Source organism: Schistocerca gregaria, chromosome 3 (genome assembly GCF_023897955.1).
Source record: "Schistocerca gregaria isolate iqSchGreg1 chromosome 3, iqSchGreg1.2, whole genome shotgun sequence".
In the NCBI taxonomy this organism is placed as follows: Eukaryota; Metazoa; Arthropoda; class Insecta; order Orthoptera; family Acrididae; genus Schistocerca; species Schistocerca gregaria.
In genome coordinates this window covers 883,404,398-883,421,454 of record NC_064922.1, presented here as the reverse complement: position 1 = coordinate 883,421,454, position 17,057 = coordinate 883,404,398, and the positions used below count along the sequence as shown (strand labels likewise).

Genomic DNA, 17,057 nt, shown 5'->3' with positions numbered 1-17,057 from the left:
TAATGAGCAGCATCCTCCACACTCGCCAGCATGTCTTGTGTATGTGAAAGGATGACAGATTCAGAAGTACAAGACCTTAGGTTGAGTTACCTTCACTGAGGCTTGTTGAAAGTATAATGGCTCCATCCCGAGTCTACAACTTCTACTTTTGCTTCAGTTACATCTATTGCCCCTGCTACCCCCTCCTCTTCCTAGCCCCGCCTTCTTCGCCCCACACCTTCCTCCTGACCCTCACCCTCCCTCTCCCCCTCCCCTTCCCCCTCCCCCTCCCCATCAGTACCCATACCCACTCCTTCGGGTGCTGCTCCCCCTCCCCCCCCACCGGAGAAGTGCTCCCCTTCTTCGGCAGCCGCAAGTGCTGGAGCCCCCTCCCAGGTCTCCTCTTCCCGACACCTCCCTGAAAGGCAATCTGCAGCTCCACATTGGCAGTGTGATCCATGGCCAGTGGGTGCCAAGATCGCCAGATGTAATTCCATGCCTGACCTTGCTGCAGTCTGCCCTTCTCTTTCTTCACAAGAGAAAAAGTAGAAACGCAAGAACAAGGGCAAGGCCTCTTCGGTACTCCCTGAGCTGCCGCCTTCCCCTCCTCCAGTCAATGAACCAACAGAGTCTGACCACACCGATATGGACAGTACCCCATCCTTATCGGTGATGGATGACGACTTGGTGGCGTGACCGGCTCTGGTCCGTTTGCTTCCCATTTGGACTCCAGCTTGAGAATCCTCTAGTGGAATTGTAATGGATATTTGTGTCACCTCCCAGGGTTGCAGCCCCTTTTTTCCTCCTACTCTGCCGCCTGCATTGCTCTCCAGGAGACCCTTTTTGTCAATACTCACTCACCCACCCTTCGTGGGTTCCACACTTTCTGTCGGAACCGAATTGACCCCTTGTGGGCTTCTGGTGGTGTTGCACCTTGGTCTGCAAGGACATTGTTAGTAAATGGGTTCCCCTCCATACCACTCTGGAAGAAATTGCTCTCAGGGTCCATCTGGCCACTCCAATCACAATCTGTAACCTCTTCCTCCCCCCTGACAGGCTGCCCACATCCCTTGCCTTAACCACCCTCCTTCAACAACTCCCTTCTCCCTTCTTGCTTTTAGGGGACTTTAATGCCCACAAACCTCTTTGGGGTAGTTACACTACTGCCCTGGGTAGGACAGTTGAAGCTGTTCTGGCAGGGCTTGACCCCCATCTCCTAAACACGGTGCTCCCACACACTTCAGTGTGGCACACGGAACTTTCTCTGCAGCCTGGCCTTTGTCGCTCCATTCAATGGGGTGTCCACAATGACTTATGTGACAGCAATCATTACCCAGTTGTTTTGACCTTCCATCAGTGTATCTCGCTCCGTCACCCTCCCAGGTGGGCCTTTTCTAAAGCTGATTGGGATGCCTTCTCCTGTACTACCACACAGCAGTATTGATGAGTCTACACAGACTTTGACTGCTGCCATTCTTTCCGCAGCTGTTTCAGCCATCCCTTCTTCCTTGGGTTCCCACCTTCGGAAGATGGTCCCTTGGTGGACTCAGGAAATTGCTGCGGTCATAAAAGACCACCGCCATGCCCTTCAACACTTCAAGTGGCACCCTTCTACTGCTCTCCTTCTGCTCTTTAAATGACTCTGCTCTTGGGCCTGTTACCTAATCAAATTTCAGAGACCGATTTGCTGGCAACGATATATGGTTGCCATAGGACCGCACACCCCCTCTTCACAAGTCTGAGTGAAACTCGTGCGAATGTTGGGCCATCGTCCTCCCACCGGTGTTACAGGAATTTCTGTGCGTGGTGTCGTCCTTACTCATACGGACTTCATCGCAGAGCATTTCGCTCAACACTTTGCCCAAGCCTCTGCATTGACTCAGTCTCTGCCCACGTTCCTCCTCATGAAAGAGCACTCGGAATGACTGCCTTTGTCTTTCGTTTCTTGCTGCTTGAAGCCTTATAAAGCCCCATTTAGCGAGTGGGAATTTGCCAGTGCCCTCGACCTTTGTCGGAACATGGCTCCTGGACCAGATCGGATACATAACCAAATGCTCCAACATTTATCGGTGGCTAGCCACCGTTGTATACTGACTCTTTTCAACCGTCTGTAGAGTGAGGGGGTATTTCCTACCCAGTGGCAGGAAAACATTGTTATTCCGGTGTTGAAGCCCGGGAAGCCACCTCTTCAGTTGGATAGCTACTGTCCAATTAACTTTACCAACACCCTCTGCAAGATCCTTGAACACCTGGTATGTCGCCCTAACCGCCATCTGCTTCACGTCTGCTGTGCAGCAAGCTATCTTAATTTAAGTATTAACTATATTTTTCTTACTTGTCACTTCTTCTTCTGTGTGTTTTTGCTTTTAGGAAGCTTTAATTTCGAGTGCTATTAATAGTGTTCCATAGATTTCGTGTTTGTTTTGAATACAGTCAGAGAGAGTCACTTTAGTCAGCCATAGTGCCAGTGCCAGTAGTGCTAGTGTTTGTTTTGAATACAGTCCAGAGACAGGTAGTGCTATTTTCATTGTTTTCTACAAGAAGTGGTTAGCAATCACAGTTAGTCAATAATCAGCTGCCTTTAGTGAATTAGCAGTCTAGTTAAAAGTTGATTAAGTCTCTTCAGTAAATTGATTCCTTAGGATGGATAGGATGTGTGACTGCTGTGTACGGACGCAGGAGGAGCTGGCCACTCTTCGCGAACAGCTGAGCGTGTTGGTGGCCGTGGTCAGCCGTCTGCAGGCTGCTGCCTCGGAGTGTAGCGGCAGTGGGGAGTCTGGTGCGTCGCAAGGTAAACCCCAGGTGTTACATGCTTCACCCACTGTCCCTGCTGTCGAGACATCTTCGTGGGTATCGGGCCCGATTGGGCCACCCTCTCCCCAAGGGGAGTGGCGGGTTCAGCGGCATTCGTAGCGCACGAGGCGGAGGGTAAATGTGGAGGCTGTCCGTGTGGCATCACCTGCTCTGCCTGTGAGTGGACAGGTGGCTGCTCCTTCAGCAAGGTCCAAGCAGGCACACGGGGGGGGGGGGGGGGGGGGGGGAGGGATTTGTTAGTTATTGGGACCTCCAACGTTAGGCGGGTGATGGAGCCCCTTGGGGAAATAGCGGAAAGGTCGGGGGTGAAGGCCAGTGTTCACTCTGTCTGCTTGCCGGGGGGTCTTATCAGAGATGTGGAGGAGGCCCTACCGGCAGCGATAGAAGGCACTGGGTGCACCCGACTGCAATCTGTTGCTCATGTCGGCACCAATGACTCCTGCCGTCTGGGTTCAGAGGTCATCCTCAGTTCGTACAGGCGGTTGGCAGAATTGGTGAAGGCGGAAAGCCTCACTTGCGGGGTGGAATCAGAGCTAGCTATTTGTAGTATCGTTCCCAGAACCGATCGTGGTCCTCTGGTTTGGAGCCGAGTGGAAGGCTTAAACCAGAGGCTCTGACGATTCTGCGGAGAGCTGGGGTGCAAATTTCTGGACCTCCGCTATCGGGTGGAGAAATGTAGGGTCCCCCTGAATAGGTCAGGCATGCACTACACACCGGAAGCGGCTACAAGGGTAGCGGAGTACGCGTGGAGTGCACATGGGGGTTTTTTAGGTTAGAGAATTCCCTCTCTAGGCCCGACAAGACGCCTCCTGAGACGCGGCAATGTAGGATTAGGCAAAATGCAACAGGGAATAACAATATTAATGTGCTAATAGTAAACTGCAGGTGCGTCTATAGAAAGGTCCCAGAACTGCTCTCATTAATAAACGGTCACAATGCCCATATAGTACTAGGGACAGAAAGTTGGCTGAAACCAGACGTAAACAGTAATGAAATCCTACACTCAGATTGGAATGTATACCGCAGAGACAGGCTGGACAGTGAAGGGGAAGGCGTGTTTATAGCGATAAGAAGTGCAATAGTATCAAAGGAAATTAACGGAGATCCGAATTGTGAAATGATTTGGGTGAAGGTCACGGTTAAAGCAGGCTCAGACATGGTAATTGGATGTCTCTATAGGCCCCCGGGCTCAGCAGCTGTTGTGGCTGAGCACCTGAAGAATAACTTGGAAAATATTTCGAGTAGATTTCCCCACCATGTTATAGTTCTGGGTGGAGATTTTAATTTTCCGGATATAGACTGGGAGACGCAAACGTTCGTAACGGGTGTCAGGGAAAAAGAATCCAGTGAAATTTTTTTAAGTGCTTTATCTGAAAACTACCTTGAGCAGTTATACAGAAAACTGACTCGTGGCGATAACATATTAGACCTTCTGGTGACAAACAGACCCGAACTATTTGAATCAGTTAATGCAGAACAGGGAATCAGCGATCATAAAGCGGTTACTGCAGCGATGATTTCAACCATAAATATAAATATTAAAAAAGGTAGGAAGATTTTTCTGTTTAGCAAAGGTGACAAAAAGCAGATTCCAGAGTACTTGATGGCTCAACACAAACACAACTATCCAGAGATAGTTACGAACAATCCTGTATATTACATCCACTTGATTGTGTAGTTTTCATTGTAAGTGGGTGAAATACTTCAGAAAGTACTGAAGCTGTTCACAGGAAGAGGATACAGGCTACTATTACCTAAAACAGTCCTCCTAATTTAGATTTCTCATGATGATGCAAATTAATTCCAGGTAAATGCATAAATGGTTCTTGTTGATAGCTCAGTGTGAGGAAAATCCAGTTGCTGCAACTTAAATTACGAGATGACTGAATGGCTGGCCAATATTTACCACAGAATGTGAATGTTGAAGTACTGTTAATAGAAACACTTAAAAATCTAAATTATTGCTAACTTTTTGAATGTGTATAATCCTTTCCCAGTGAGGGAAGACTGGTTTGTAGGCAAAGGTTGGAAAAGAGGGGTGTGTTATTTATGAGCCACTCACCTATTTCAGTGACGAGTATATCTCCTTCCTTACTGTCACATATAGTGTTAATTATACTATAGATGATTAAGTAACTAAAAAAGTAGTAACAATATTATGAAAAGGATAGTTGCTACTCACCATAAAGCAGAGATGCTGATCACTGGTAGGCACCACAAAAAGCCAACAAAGCCTTTGTCAAAGATGCGCGCGCACACCCACACACATGCGCGTGACCAGTCTCTGGCAGCTGAAGCCAGACTATAAGCAGCAGGAGCAGTGCATGGTGGGAGGCAACTGGGTGGGAGAAAGAGGAAGTTGGTGTGGGGAGGGGGAAGCATAGCAGGGTTGGGGTGGGGATAGTGAAGTGCTGCTGGGGAGCATGCAGGGTTGGGCAGCTAGGTGAAGTTGGGAGGTTAGACGGTGGGTGGGGGAGGGGGGATAGTGGAAAAGGGGAGAAGTAAAAAGGGTGGGTGTGTTGGTGGAATAGAGGGCTGTGTAGTGCTGGAATGGTAATGGGGAAGGGGCTAGATGGGTGAAGATAATGACTAATAAAGGTTGAGGCCAGGAGGGTTACGGGAGCATAGGATATATCATTGGCCGGGTTCCCACTTGCTCAGTTCAGTAAAGCTGGAGTTGGTGGGAAGGGTACGTATGGCACAGGCTGTGAAGCAGTCATTGAAATGAAAAAATGTCATGTTGGGCAGCATGCTCACCAACAGGGTGGTTCATTTGTTTCTCAGCCATAGTTTGTTGGTGCCCATTCATGCGGACAGACAGCTTGTTCGTTGCATGCCCGCATAGAATGCAGCACAAAGGTTGCAGCTTAACTTGTAGATCACATGATTGGTTTCACAGGTATCCCTGCCATTGACGGGATAGGTGATGTTTGTGAACAGCTGGTGGTGGAGGATGTATGGAACAAGTCTTGCATCTAGGTCTATTACAGGGATATAAGCCATGAGGTAAAGGGTTGCGAGCAGGGGTTGTGTAGGTTCAGTGGATGGCAGAATACCACTATAGGAGAGGTGGGCAGGACATTTCTCATTTCAGGGCACGACGAGAGGTAGTCAAAATCCTGGCGGAGAATGTAATTTAGTTGCTCCATTCCTGGGTGGGACTAAGTTATGAGAGAAATGCTCATCAGTGGCTGGATGGTGAGACTTTGGGAGTAGTGGGTGATTGGAGATATGAGGTATGGGAGATTTGTTCTTGTACAAGGTGATACTGTACCTCAAAGTTGCCAAAAACTCAGACCCACTGTTGATAGGTGCATTATAAGGTCAAACAAATAACTCTGTCTCCAAGTATTAAACTGATGAAAGTAGAACTTTACAATATTAATTGGGAATGTGTGCGAATGTTCACACAACGTTTCATGAAAGTCTGTGATGGTCATGTGGCAACTTTTTCTGAAATTAGACCACTTGGCATGGAATGGTCCATTCCTAAATGTCTAAATTCCTCAGATTATTTCCCCTGTTCTATTGTATAAAGGAATCCCTTCTTACTCACGGAAGCTACTATTTGCTTGTGCATGTAAGGTGGCTACTGCCACTGACCTGCTAGCCATTACTCTGTTGGTACATGACTGAAATTGTATTTTTGTGATAATTTTTCTTAGAGGTGCCCTAATACAGAAGCCATTAAGTTACTATCACTATGATCTTTCTTGCTCTGGAAAAGAATGTAATGGCAACTTCGTTGTTAATTAAGTAAAACACCTAGCCATGCAATAGACCTGTATGGGAAATTTTAATAACAATGTGCCATTGAAATTTGGCCGTGAAATGATATTTTCTAACAGTAATTTGAGAAATTTTAATGCAGAATGAGATTCCATAATGCGAGAACTTTAGGAAGAACTGTTTGTTAACCATAGGTACTTGTGTGGAAGTGTTTGCTTAATAGTGATTATGATCAGTTCTTTCCTTGAATTATCATTTGTTAGTGAGTATGTGACCTATAGTTAAATCCTTGTTTATACAGGCTGATTCATTTGGAGGGCGTTGCAGGGGTACAACCTACACACATACTATTGTCAAATGGTGCAAGTTTTAGTACCAGCTGATTACCTACATCGTAGGCGGACCTACATCGTATGCGGTTTGCGCAGTGGTCCATACACCAAAGAGTGAATGATCTTGCCTTACACACACACAGTTTATTTACAAATCAGGTCTTTATATTTGATGAGTATTTTAACAGCATGAACATTCATATCAGGGACTATGAGAACTTGCAGGCAGTTGCTGTTAGATCATGCCAGCAAAAGCTCTCCGTAAATGTTTTGGTGGAAATTACAAATAATCATGTTCAGGGACCTGTAATGATGTGATGTAGGTTAACTGGAGCAGCTTATAGTTTCTGCAGACCATACCTGTACTTCTGGAACTGCTGGACGATCTATTGCATGCTGTGCAAGGAGGCCTCTGGTTCCAGCATGATGGAGCCCCACCCTACTTAAAGTGCAGATGTGCAAGCACAGTTAACTGTCGATTTGGCGGAATGTGGGTTAGGATTAAGAGGATGTGTTGCGTGGCCAGTGCGTTCACCTGACTTGTCTCCAAAGGAAGTAATGAAGGGGTGTCATGTCAAGAGTGTGATTTATGTTACTTCAGTATCCACCAGAGCTAATTAGAGCCAGAATCACTGGTGCATCCCATCAAAATCGTGACATGCTCTCCAAGTTAGGTGGACATTAATATGAAGGTGTGCTGCATATATTGAGATGGAGGGTGGGTTGTCAGTCGTTCATATAAGTTACTGCCGGAAAATGCCTAACAGTAATGAATGATAAGTTTTGCGCAATTGCAGTTATTCATTATTGTAACCTTAAGGATGTGTTTTAGGCTGTAGTTTATTAATAAAAAAGATTCTGTTTTGTAAGCTATCATTCCTCAGAGTTTCTGCAAGGTCCTGAAACACCCTCTATAGAATTTAGTAATCTGTAAACTTATTATTCTTACCTTCTTTTAGACAGAGTTGTGAAGATATTTTCTCTTTTCTTTTTCCAGAAGAGTCGTTTAAGGTACCAAGGAAGTTCGCTCTGAAGGGTTCAGACGGTAAAGTACGATGTTACCTTCCTTCATACAAGGTGGATGTGACTTGTGTGCAGTATGTGCCATGTATAACAAGCCTCCTTGTAGGATATAACTTTGGATGTTTTGAGATATGGGACTTGCGGGAGCAGAAAATTAGGTGAGATACTTCACTTTTCATATATTTGATGCTTTAAGAATACATTTGTTTTTCCTTGTTAATAAAAACTTACTCTCACAAAGTAGGTGCACAAAATTAAGTGCCTAGTTCTTGCATAATTTACAATTTTTTTTTACATTTTTTATGAAAATTTGTAGGTATTAGCTTAATGATAAAATATTATGTCAAGAATATAAAAGAATATAAATGTCAAGAATATAAGAGACACTTGTAAATAACCGTGTCTACTTCTGTCATATAGAGTGCTTTGTTATTCCTACTGCTTACTTTACTTTTGCTGTGGCAACTGATATTTTTCAGAGTACTTTTAGAGATTTATTTCAAAGAAATCAATAATTTCGCTTAGGAAACATATCACCTCTCAGTATTCAAAAAGTAAACAATTGCGGCAATAAAGCTCTCTGCAATTTAGTTAATGCTGTGCTTATTCATGAGTTCATTTTATAGTTTAAGTAATACTCAACTCTTGATTGACAACTAGTACAACTAATATCTACTAGTGGCTTTAGTAAGGCAGATATTTCAGTTTATACATTCTTATACAGTGTTTCATCATTTTGTAGAATTTGGTAATGTAAAAAGTAGTGCTTGTGTCTGTGCTTGTGTCTGTGTATGTGCGGATGGATATGTGTGTGTATGTGTGTGCGAGTGTACACCTGTCCTTTTTTTCCCCTAAGGGAAGTCTTTCCGCTCCCGGTATTGGAATGACTCCTTACCCTCTCCCTTAAAACCCACATCCTTTCGTCTTTCCTTCTCCTTCCTGAAGAAGCAACCATCGGTTGCGAAAGCTAGTAATTCTGTGTGTGTGTTTGTGTGTTTTGTTAATGTGCCTGTCTGCCGGCGCTTTCCCGCTTGGTAAGTATTGGAATCTTTGTTTTTAATATATTTTTCCCATGTGGAAGTTTCTTTCTATTTTATTTACATTATTATGTTATGTATACATGTATAATACATGGTCTGTGTGTGTGTGTGTGTGTGTGTGTGTGTGTGTGTGTGTGTGTGTGTGTGTGTGTGTGTGTGTGTGTGTGTGCGCGTGCGCGCGCGCGTGTGCGCGTGTGCGAGTATATACCTATCCTTTTTTCCCCCTAAGGTAAGACTTTCCGCTCCCGGGATTGGAATGACTCCTTACCCTCTCCCTTAAAACCCACATCCTTTCGTCTTTCCTTTTCCTTCCCTCTTTCCTGACGAAGCAGCCGCCGGTTGCGAAAGCTCGAAATTCTGTGTGTGTGTTTGTGTGTTTTATTCATTGTGCCTATCCACCGGCGCTTTCCCACTAAGTAAGTCTTGGAATCTTTGTTTTTAATATGTATAATACATTATGATGTTATGTATACATCATTTGTTTCTATTTTTTTTGTTTTTGTTTAAACTGATCGGATTAGGTTCCTGACAGCTCCTCTTACTGTAGAATTTTTATTATGTACACTCGAATTTATGCTTTAATTACGAGTGAACTGATAAACGTATCGCAAAATGTGATACACCAATATTTTCCTTGTTTTATTCTGCGTAGGGCTATATGCAGCACTTTAGTCTTGTAGTCAAATTTATATATATATTTTTTCTTATTCTGGTACGGATTTTCCGATCACCCAAAAAACCACGATAGTGCAAAATAAATCAATAATCAAAAACTTTGTCATATCCTGGAAATTTCAATAAACAATACAAAATTCTTACTCATTTTCTGTGTTACTTCAAAATAAGATCAAATACGATCAAAATACAGGTATAGTACTGGAATAAACCAAGTTTAAAGGGCAGTGTGCCTTCCATTCATTTTCTATTGTGAATGAGTGGTGAGTCATGAAAAAGAGCTAGTTCATTTCAGGGAGCGAACAGTTCTCATCCGATCTCTGAAAAGAACAGTTTTGCCCATCTCTAATTCCTCTGACAAATCTGTCAGGCGGATGGCTCCAGAATGAGGTTTTAACTCTGCAGCGGAGTGTGCACTGATGTGAAACTTCCTGGCAAATTAAAACTGTGTGCAGGACCGAGACTCGAACTTGCGACCTGGCACGAGGTACTGGCAGAAGTAAAGCGTTGAGGGCGGGTCGCGAGTCGTGCTTGGGTAGCTCAGTTGGTAGAGTGCTTGCCCGCGCAAGGCAAAGGTCCCGAGTCAGAGTCTCAGTCTGGCACACAGTTGTAATCTGCCAGGAAGTTTCAAATCTGTCAGGCATTTTCTTTTCAATGGCTAGTGTTGTTTCAAATTCTACCATTAATTTCTCATTGACTGAGGTGGAGCAATGCTTAGCACACTGGATTTGCTATTGGGAAGACGACTTATCGAACCTACATCTGGCCACCCTCATTCAGGTTTTCCATGATTTCCCTAAATCACTTCAGGCAAATACTGGGATGGTTTCTCTGAAAGGGCACGGCCAGTTTCCTTCCCCATCTATCCGTAATCCGAGCTTGCAGTCCCTCTCTGTTGACCTCGTTATCAATAGGATGTTAAATACTAATTTCCTCTCCTCCTCCTCCTCCTCCTCCTCCTCCTCCTCCTCCTCCTCCTCCTCCTGCTATTAATTTCTCAGGACAAATGCTTTCCATACTTTATGGTTTTGACTTGTTCATAAGATGTTTGGTCACGAGAGAGAGAGAGAGAGAGAGACAGAGAGAGTGAGAGTGAGTTAGTTTTTTGTCGAAGGCCTAATTGGCCGAAAGCTCATTCTGTGACAGTCTTTTGGTTGTGCGTATCCACAACTCGGCATCTCTGCTACATTGTGAGTAGCAACTATCCATTCTATAATTTTGTTACAGTCCGTCCTGGATTCTCAATTGCTTTAAAAAAGTATATTATCTTTGTGCACATATTTCTTACTTATGACCGAACTGTTATCTTTGTAATATTAAGCCCTCTTTCTTTAAGGCATGCAGGTGAATCACCATGTAAGGTGAATTGGTGATACACACCTTAACAGTATCTGGGCAAAAGAATTACTGATGACTTGGACTCATTTCCAGACACTGATTGAATATCAAATTTACTGAGAAAATGCCAGGAATTAGAATGTAGTTGGTAACTTATTATTGTGGTGTTCAGAGCTGTTGTGCATTTTGTAACAAGTAAGATTTTACATCAATAATGTTTTGTTCATTCCTAAATAAATATAAGTATTAAACTTATTCCACGTCATGTTCTCAGTAAGTATTTTTATTCCTTAGGTATGTGAGTCCAGTGATGGAGCAGACAATTCCAGTAGCTCACATCGCATTCCAGGAGCCATCAGATGATCCACGCAACTTCTGCTATGTGTGGACTGTGCACAGTCCCAGTGGTGAGATAAGTGATAACAGTAGTGACTCCTGCCACCCAGTAGCATTCATGTATGCTCTTTGCTACCAGTGGAAAGAATGGATTGATGGCTGTGGGTATATCTATGAGGTTTGTTGTTTTTTTTTTTTTTTTTTTTTTTTAAAAATCTATAATAAGTAGGTTAGTTACATCAACTTCTTTGAAAGCTTGAAATGGAAAATTGCAGTTTCTTATAGGCAGCATTCCTATATCCCTCTTCAGTCCTTCTCTCTCTTCCCCTGTGCACTTCATATAGTTTCTTTATGGAATTTTTATTCACATAATGAGGAACTCTTGCCTCCAATCATCAACTACTGGTTTTCATTGTGGAGGTGTTGCGTAACAAGTTTTTTCTTTGAATGTATATATTTTACAGTGTATCTATTCCTCTGTGCTTAAACTTGAATTGCAAAAGATACAAAACTTCCTGGAGAATGAGAGGCTGAAAGAAATATTGCACAATTCTATATTGGTTATTTTTTGCTGAAATTAAGATTATTTCAATATTTATGTAACTCCTTGGTTGGGATACACTACAAGGCATGTGAGCAGCATGATGAGAATTTTGTTGAAGATTGTAACTTGAAACTGCCTGGCAGATTAAAACTGTGTGCCGGACCGAGACTCGAACTCGGGACCTTTGCCTTTTGCAGGCAAGTGCTCTACCTACTGAGCTACCCAATCATGACTCCCGCCCTGTCCTCACAGCTTTACTTCTGCCAGTAGCTCGTCTCCCACCTTCCAAACTTAACAGCTTAACTTGTTAACCCCCCCCCCCCCCCCCCCCTCACTCAAAATCACCATTCTGCCTTCAATAGTCACCAGGCTTACATAAATATTGCACAGAGATCAGTCATAAAAATTTTAGACTTTTAACATAATGTAAGTATATGTGTATACATTTTTTGCAACATCTATCAGTGGAATGAAAAAGTGAATGACGAGGGTTGATGTCCACACACATTGTACTATCTTATGTTAGACTGCATTGACGTCTAGTGAGTCCAATGCAGCTTCCCTAATAACAATGTAGGAGAGGTTTCTCAAGGCTTGATGTTTTATTGTTTCTTAGGGCTTTAAAGGATGTAGCCAGCATTACTTCTTTGAAATGAAGGCATATGAGAACAAAGAGACACTTGGAGGAAACAGCCTCACTTGCCAGGCTGTCGGAACAGCTGTATCAAGACAACATCGATCCCTCGGGCCTGATGATTTTGATGACAGTAAGTCAGCCTGTAAACTTCATTAATTCCTAATAATATGAATTGTTTGTTTTAGCTCTTGTATATGGTAGTTGTACACTTTGCAACAGAACTATTGGTTTGATTATATGATTTAATTAATTTCCATTTTTCAACTGTCTCAGTTTTATCCTAATAATTGTTGCCCACCACACATCAAGGATCTCTAAACTACTGAAGTAAATAAACTAAAAATAAGAGTCATCCATAGCCTTCATTCGACATGTCCATATCTCCAGCTCTCCATAGTTGAAAAGAAACATTTACTTGATACTGTAAGGCAAGAAGAAAATTGCTGCTGATACCACGTGAACCATATCTCTTTGAAAAAAATCATTATATTCAAAGTTCATTTTTATAACATGCACAGATTACATTCTTTCCTATCCACCTAGCACAGTTTAGAATCAAAATGCTGTTCACAATTTTACAAATTCTGTGTCTAAAAAAATCAGCTTGGTCAATCAAAGATAGTTTAGCTTGCAGTAAAAGTGGAAAGATGTATGCTTAACTCACCATGTAATACAAATGACACTCACAGGTTCACTAAGCCATTGCAGGTGAAGCAAATATTTGTGTAACGATCACATAAAAGTTCAGTTCTGTGCAATGTGAATCAAATGCAGTCAGGCTCTCTCACAATAACGCTAAGCTCTATCACATATAGTCATTCAAAGCCCAAAACACAGTTGCTAAGATAATCACAAGCAATACATTGAGAGACTCCAGCAGGCACACTCTCACTCCCTCCCTGATTGACTTCCTAATTCTTTTTTACAGTAGATAAACATTTAAAGAACGTGCCATTTAAGTTTTTATGTTCTATTCCAGTAAATAAAGCTTGTACAATTTTTTAAGTAGAACTTAGTTGTTGTCCTCTGAACGGCACTTTCTGTTGTCACTGTACCCTATAATAACAACATAATCTACTTGTCATAGGGTACATCTCTGTTGGTATATAGCCAGAAATTGTGCTGTAGTATCTAGATAATAACTTATTGATAAAGAGTAGATAATATCTTAGACATTCTCTACCAAAATCCAGCATTTTTGTAATAACTTTGAAGGTGTTGAATGTAACATTATAAAAATCCTTATATGACGATTGTAAATAATTTAGAAGTAAAAGGGACCACTTACCAGTGAGTGGTCTGCTTTGCTCCTATATTATTTATATTCTACCACACATACATTGCAAGTTACCATATGATGCATGAGGAGGGTATTCTGCAGCACTGTTAGTCATTTCCTGTCCTTTTCCACTCACAAATATAGTGAGGGAAAATGACTATCTATATACCTGGATACAAGCCTTAATTTGTCTTATCTTAATGGTCCGTAGGCAAAATGTATGTTGCCAGAAGTTCAATCATTCTGCAGTCAGCTTCAAATGCCGATTCTCTAAATTTACTCAACAGTGTTCCTCGAAACGTGTCTTGTCCCCTCCGGGGATTCCCATTTGAGTTCATGAAGCATCTGTATAATACTTGCATGTTGTTTTAACATACTGGTAACAAATCTAGCAGCCTACCTCTGAATTGCTTTGTTGTCTTCCTTTAATCCAACCTGGTGTGTATCCCAAACAGTTGAGGCAGTACTGATTAATGGGTCACATAAGTGTCCTATGTGTGGTCTGCTTCACAGATGAATCACTTCGTTAAAATTCTCCGTGCTACAATCTTTACCTGCTTATGCTGTTGCATATCACTCTGCAACATTATTCCTAGATTTTTAATCATTGTGACTGTGTCAAGCTGCACTCTACAAATGCTGTATTAGAACATTGCAGGATTCTCTCTTGTACTCATCTTCATTTTCCTACATTTAGAGCCAACTGTCATTCATCACACCAACTAGAAATTCTGTGTATGTCATCTTGTATCATCCAATAGTCACACAATGCCTTGACCTTCCTGTGTATCATAGCATCATCAGCAAACGGCTGCAGATTTGCTACTGTACAAAAGAATTAGGAAGTGTGTCAGGGAGAGAGTGAGTGTCTGTCTGCTGGAGTCACTTTATGTATTGCTTGTGATCACCTTAGCAACTGTGTCTTGGCCTTTTACCCTTCTCATATATTGAAGTCACCTGTGCTTTTTTTCCAGTCACTTGGGTTTTGTATTGGGTGAGAGATTCACTGTAAATGCAAGATAAGTAAGGGACCAGTGCCAGAGAATACTCTTTGTGAAACCTAATTCGGACTTATTTGTTTTCAAGTGTTGCAGTTGGTTATCTACACCAGGTATACCTATTACTATGTACTCCGTGTGGAAGTCTGTGCGATGGTTGAATGATGGTTTGAGTTATTCTCCTAAGTGATAGACTTTTAAATGCGAAATTTATGACTATACGTATAGGCTGTTTTTGTGCTGAAACACCTCCACTATTAAAGTTTTCAGCAGATGTGAAATCCCAAAAAAACCATCAGTAACTTGATGAATACTCAACATAACTCTACTGGTACTTTTATACAATGGTTTTGTACTATATTACATATGCTATTAAAAGTTTCAGCTTTGTGTCTTAAAGATTTCAGCAGACATGAAACTTGTTCAAAACATAGATTTTTTTTTTTAGAAACTATTAAAAATGAGAAGATTCAAACATAGGATGAATTATATTTAAAAAGTTTCTGAACCATTAAGAAAAGTTCCAACATTTTCAGTAGTCTTTTGTACAAGAGTATGGTTATGTGCTCAACTTAACACCACAGAATGAGGGAGGGGTGGGGTAATTCCTCTCTCTCTCTCTCTCTCTCTCTCTCTCTCTCTCTCTCTCTCTCTCTGAGTTAACCCACACCTGTTGGCAGCTATCCACCATACTTGCTTCCCCACAACTTCTGTTATATTGAAGGTAATTGTGATGATTGCATTGTTTTCTTAGAGTTTAGAAACACATACAGTATATTCAACTCCTATGCAAGAGAGTCAAAATGTTCAGTGAAGAATGATGATGTTGCTACTGTCTGAATACAAGATTTTCCTAATACATTAAAGTAATGGAAGGAGTAAAGGTAACCACTCACGGCACAGTAATGGTGTTCAGCAGTTGATAGAAACGTAAACAAAAATGGAAATGTTGAAAGTGGTTAACTTGCTCTTAGTCAGTTTGGCAGTAACCGTCCATTCAATTACACAATTGGTTTGTGGTCATGCTTACATAAAAGATTGTGCGAGAGTTACCGTGGGGTTGCTATAAGACATAAATGTCTGCAAAGATCTCCCTGCTCTGAGTGAGTGTCTTTTACAGGTCTTGCATGTGGGTTATCCACAGGAACATGATCTGTGAGCCAGGGAGAAGGGAGTAAGTATGGTGTAAGGAGAAACCAGGATGTTTCGTGAATTATTTATGTGATGAAATACTTCTTCTTCTTCCTTCTTCTTCCTTCTTCTTCTTCTTCTTCTTTTTTTTTTTTTTTTTAAGAGATGTTTGTAGGTAGTTTCTTTTATCACTCAGAAATTTGTTAGGTGAAGCTGTGGTGAAGGACATGTTGAATTTATTCCAATCACTGGTGATATTAGGTATACTTTGACTAAAATAACTTTGTGAATGACATTTCAGTGAGTTGAATGGTAGTGACTGTGTGTCACAGCTGTTTCTACAGCACCACTGATTTGCTGTGTTGCCTGTTCTGCAGGTATAGGCAACAGTGGCTTGCCATTTGGGTAAGCGCCAATGGGTTGGAGGTGGCCCGGTGCGGCAGGCCACGTGGGTTAAATGCTTGTTTGGTGCAGACATAGCTTGCAGTAGAATGAGCACTTGGTATGTTGTGTATGAGCTGAGAGATCTGCTCCCCACCACCAATATCTGTCAGTAACAGTTAATTTAATGAAAGTGTATTACGAGTATGCTCCTTTGCAGCTGGTTCATGAGGGAGAGAAAGGTGCTCTAAGATGAAGACAGAAAACGGCTTAAAAATAATTCCATATGAAGTAAACACAGCTGAGTGCAAAATTGGCATGAAAATAGTCCGTGCACTCCAAACCAAAATAACTTACATTTGACATCCCAGTTATTCAATGACACTGAAGCAAAAGGGGTTAAGATATTGTATGGCTAGAAAGGTAAATGGTTTCACATATGAAGGTGACGTATGTGCCAATGGTCGTGTCGTGTATGTGTTTGTAAATGTTCACTATGAAGGAGAATTAGTTATTGATCAGAATCAGGTGGTGGGTTTGGAGTCACTTGGATGATGAAAGAGGGGACGTTTGGCAATTGGCAAGGCGATGGACATGAAAGTTGAAAAGTTATGGGGTTATTTACAAGGATGGACTTACAAAGAGTGGAGATAAAAGTTAGTCCATCAGTGTCAAGTAGAAAGTTGACTCCAGTCAGTCAGCGTTGCAGACTGTAGGTCTGTTCAGTAAGGCCACTCCATAATTAGACTTAGTTTTCACCAAATGATTACGGACTGATTGAAGTGATGTCACTTGGTTGTTTACAGGAGGCTGGTGTCCTT

The 17,057-nt window shown here is 42.1% G+C and overlaps 1 protein-coding gene across 2 annotated transcripts in view; it reads left to right on the top strand.

The window, feature by feature from the left end:
• Positions 1 to 17,057, top strand: part of LOC126355049 (platelet binding protein GspB) — a 309,208-nt gene that overhangs the window by 23,781 nt on the left and 268,370 nt on the right. For both annotated transcript variants that reach the window (XM_050005202.1, XM_050005201.1), the window contains exons 5-7: positions 7,852 to 8,035; positions 11,225 to 11,444; positions 12,427 to 12,577. In XM_050005202.1, coding sequence (XP_049861159.1) covers positions 7,852 to 8,035; positions 11,225 to 11,444; positions 12,427 to 12,577 — 555 coding nt within the window. The remainder of the gene's footprint in view (positions 1 to 7,851; positions 8,036 to 11,224; positions 11,445 to 12,426; positions 12,578 to 17,057) is intronic.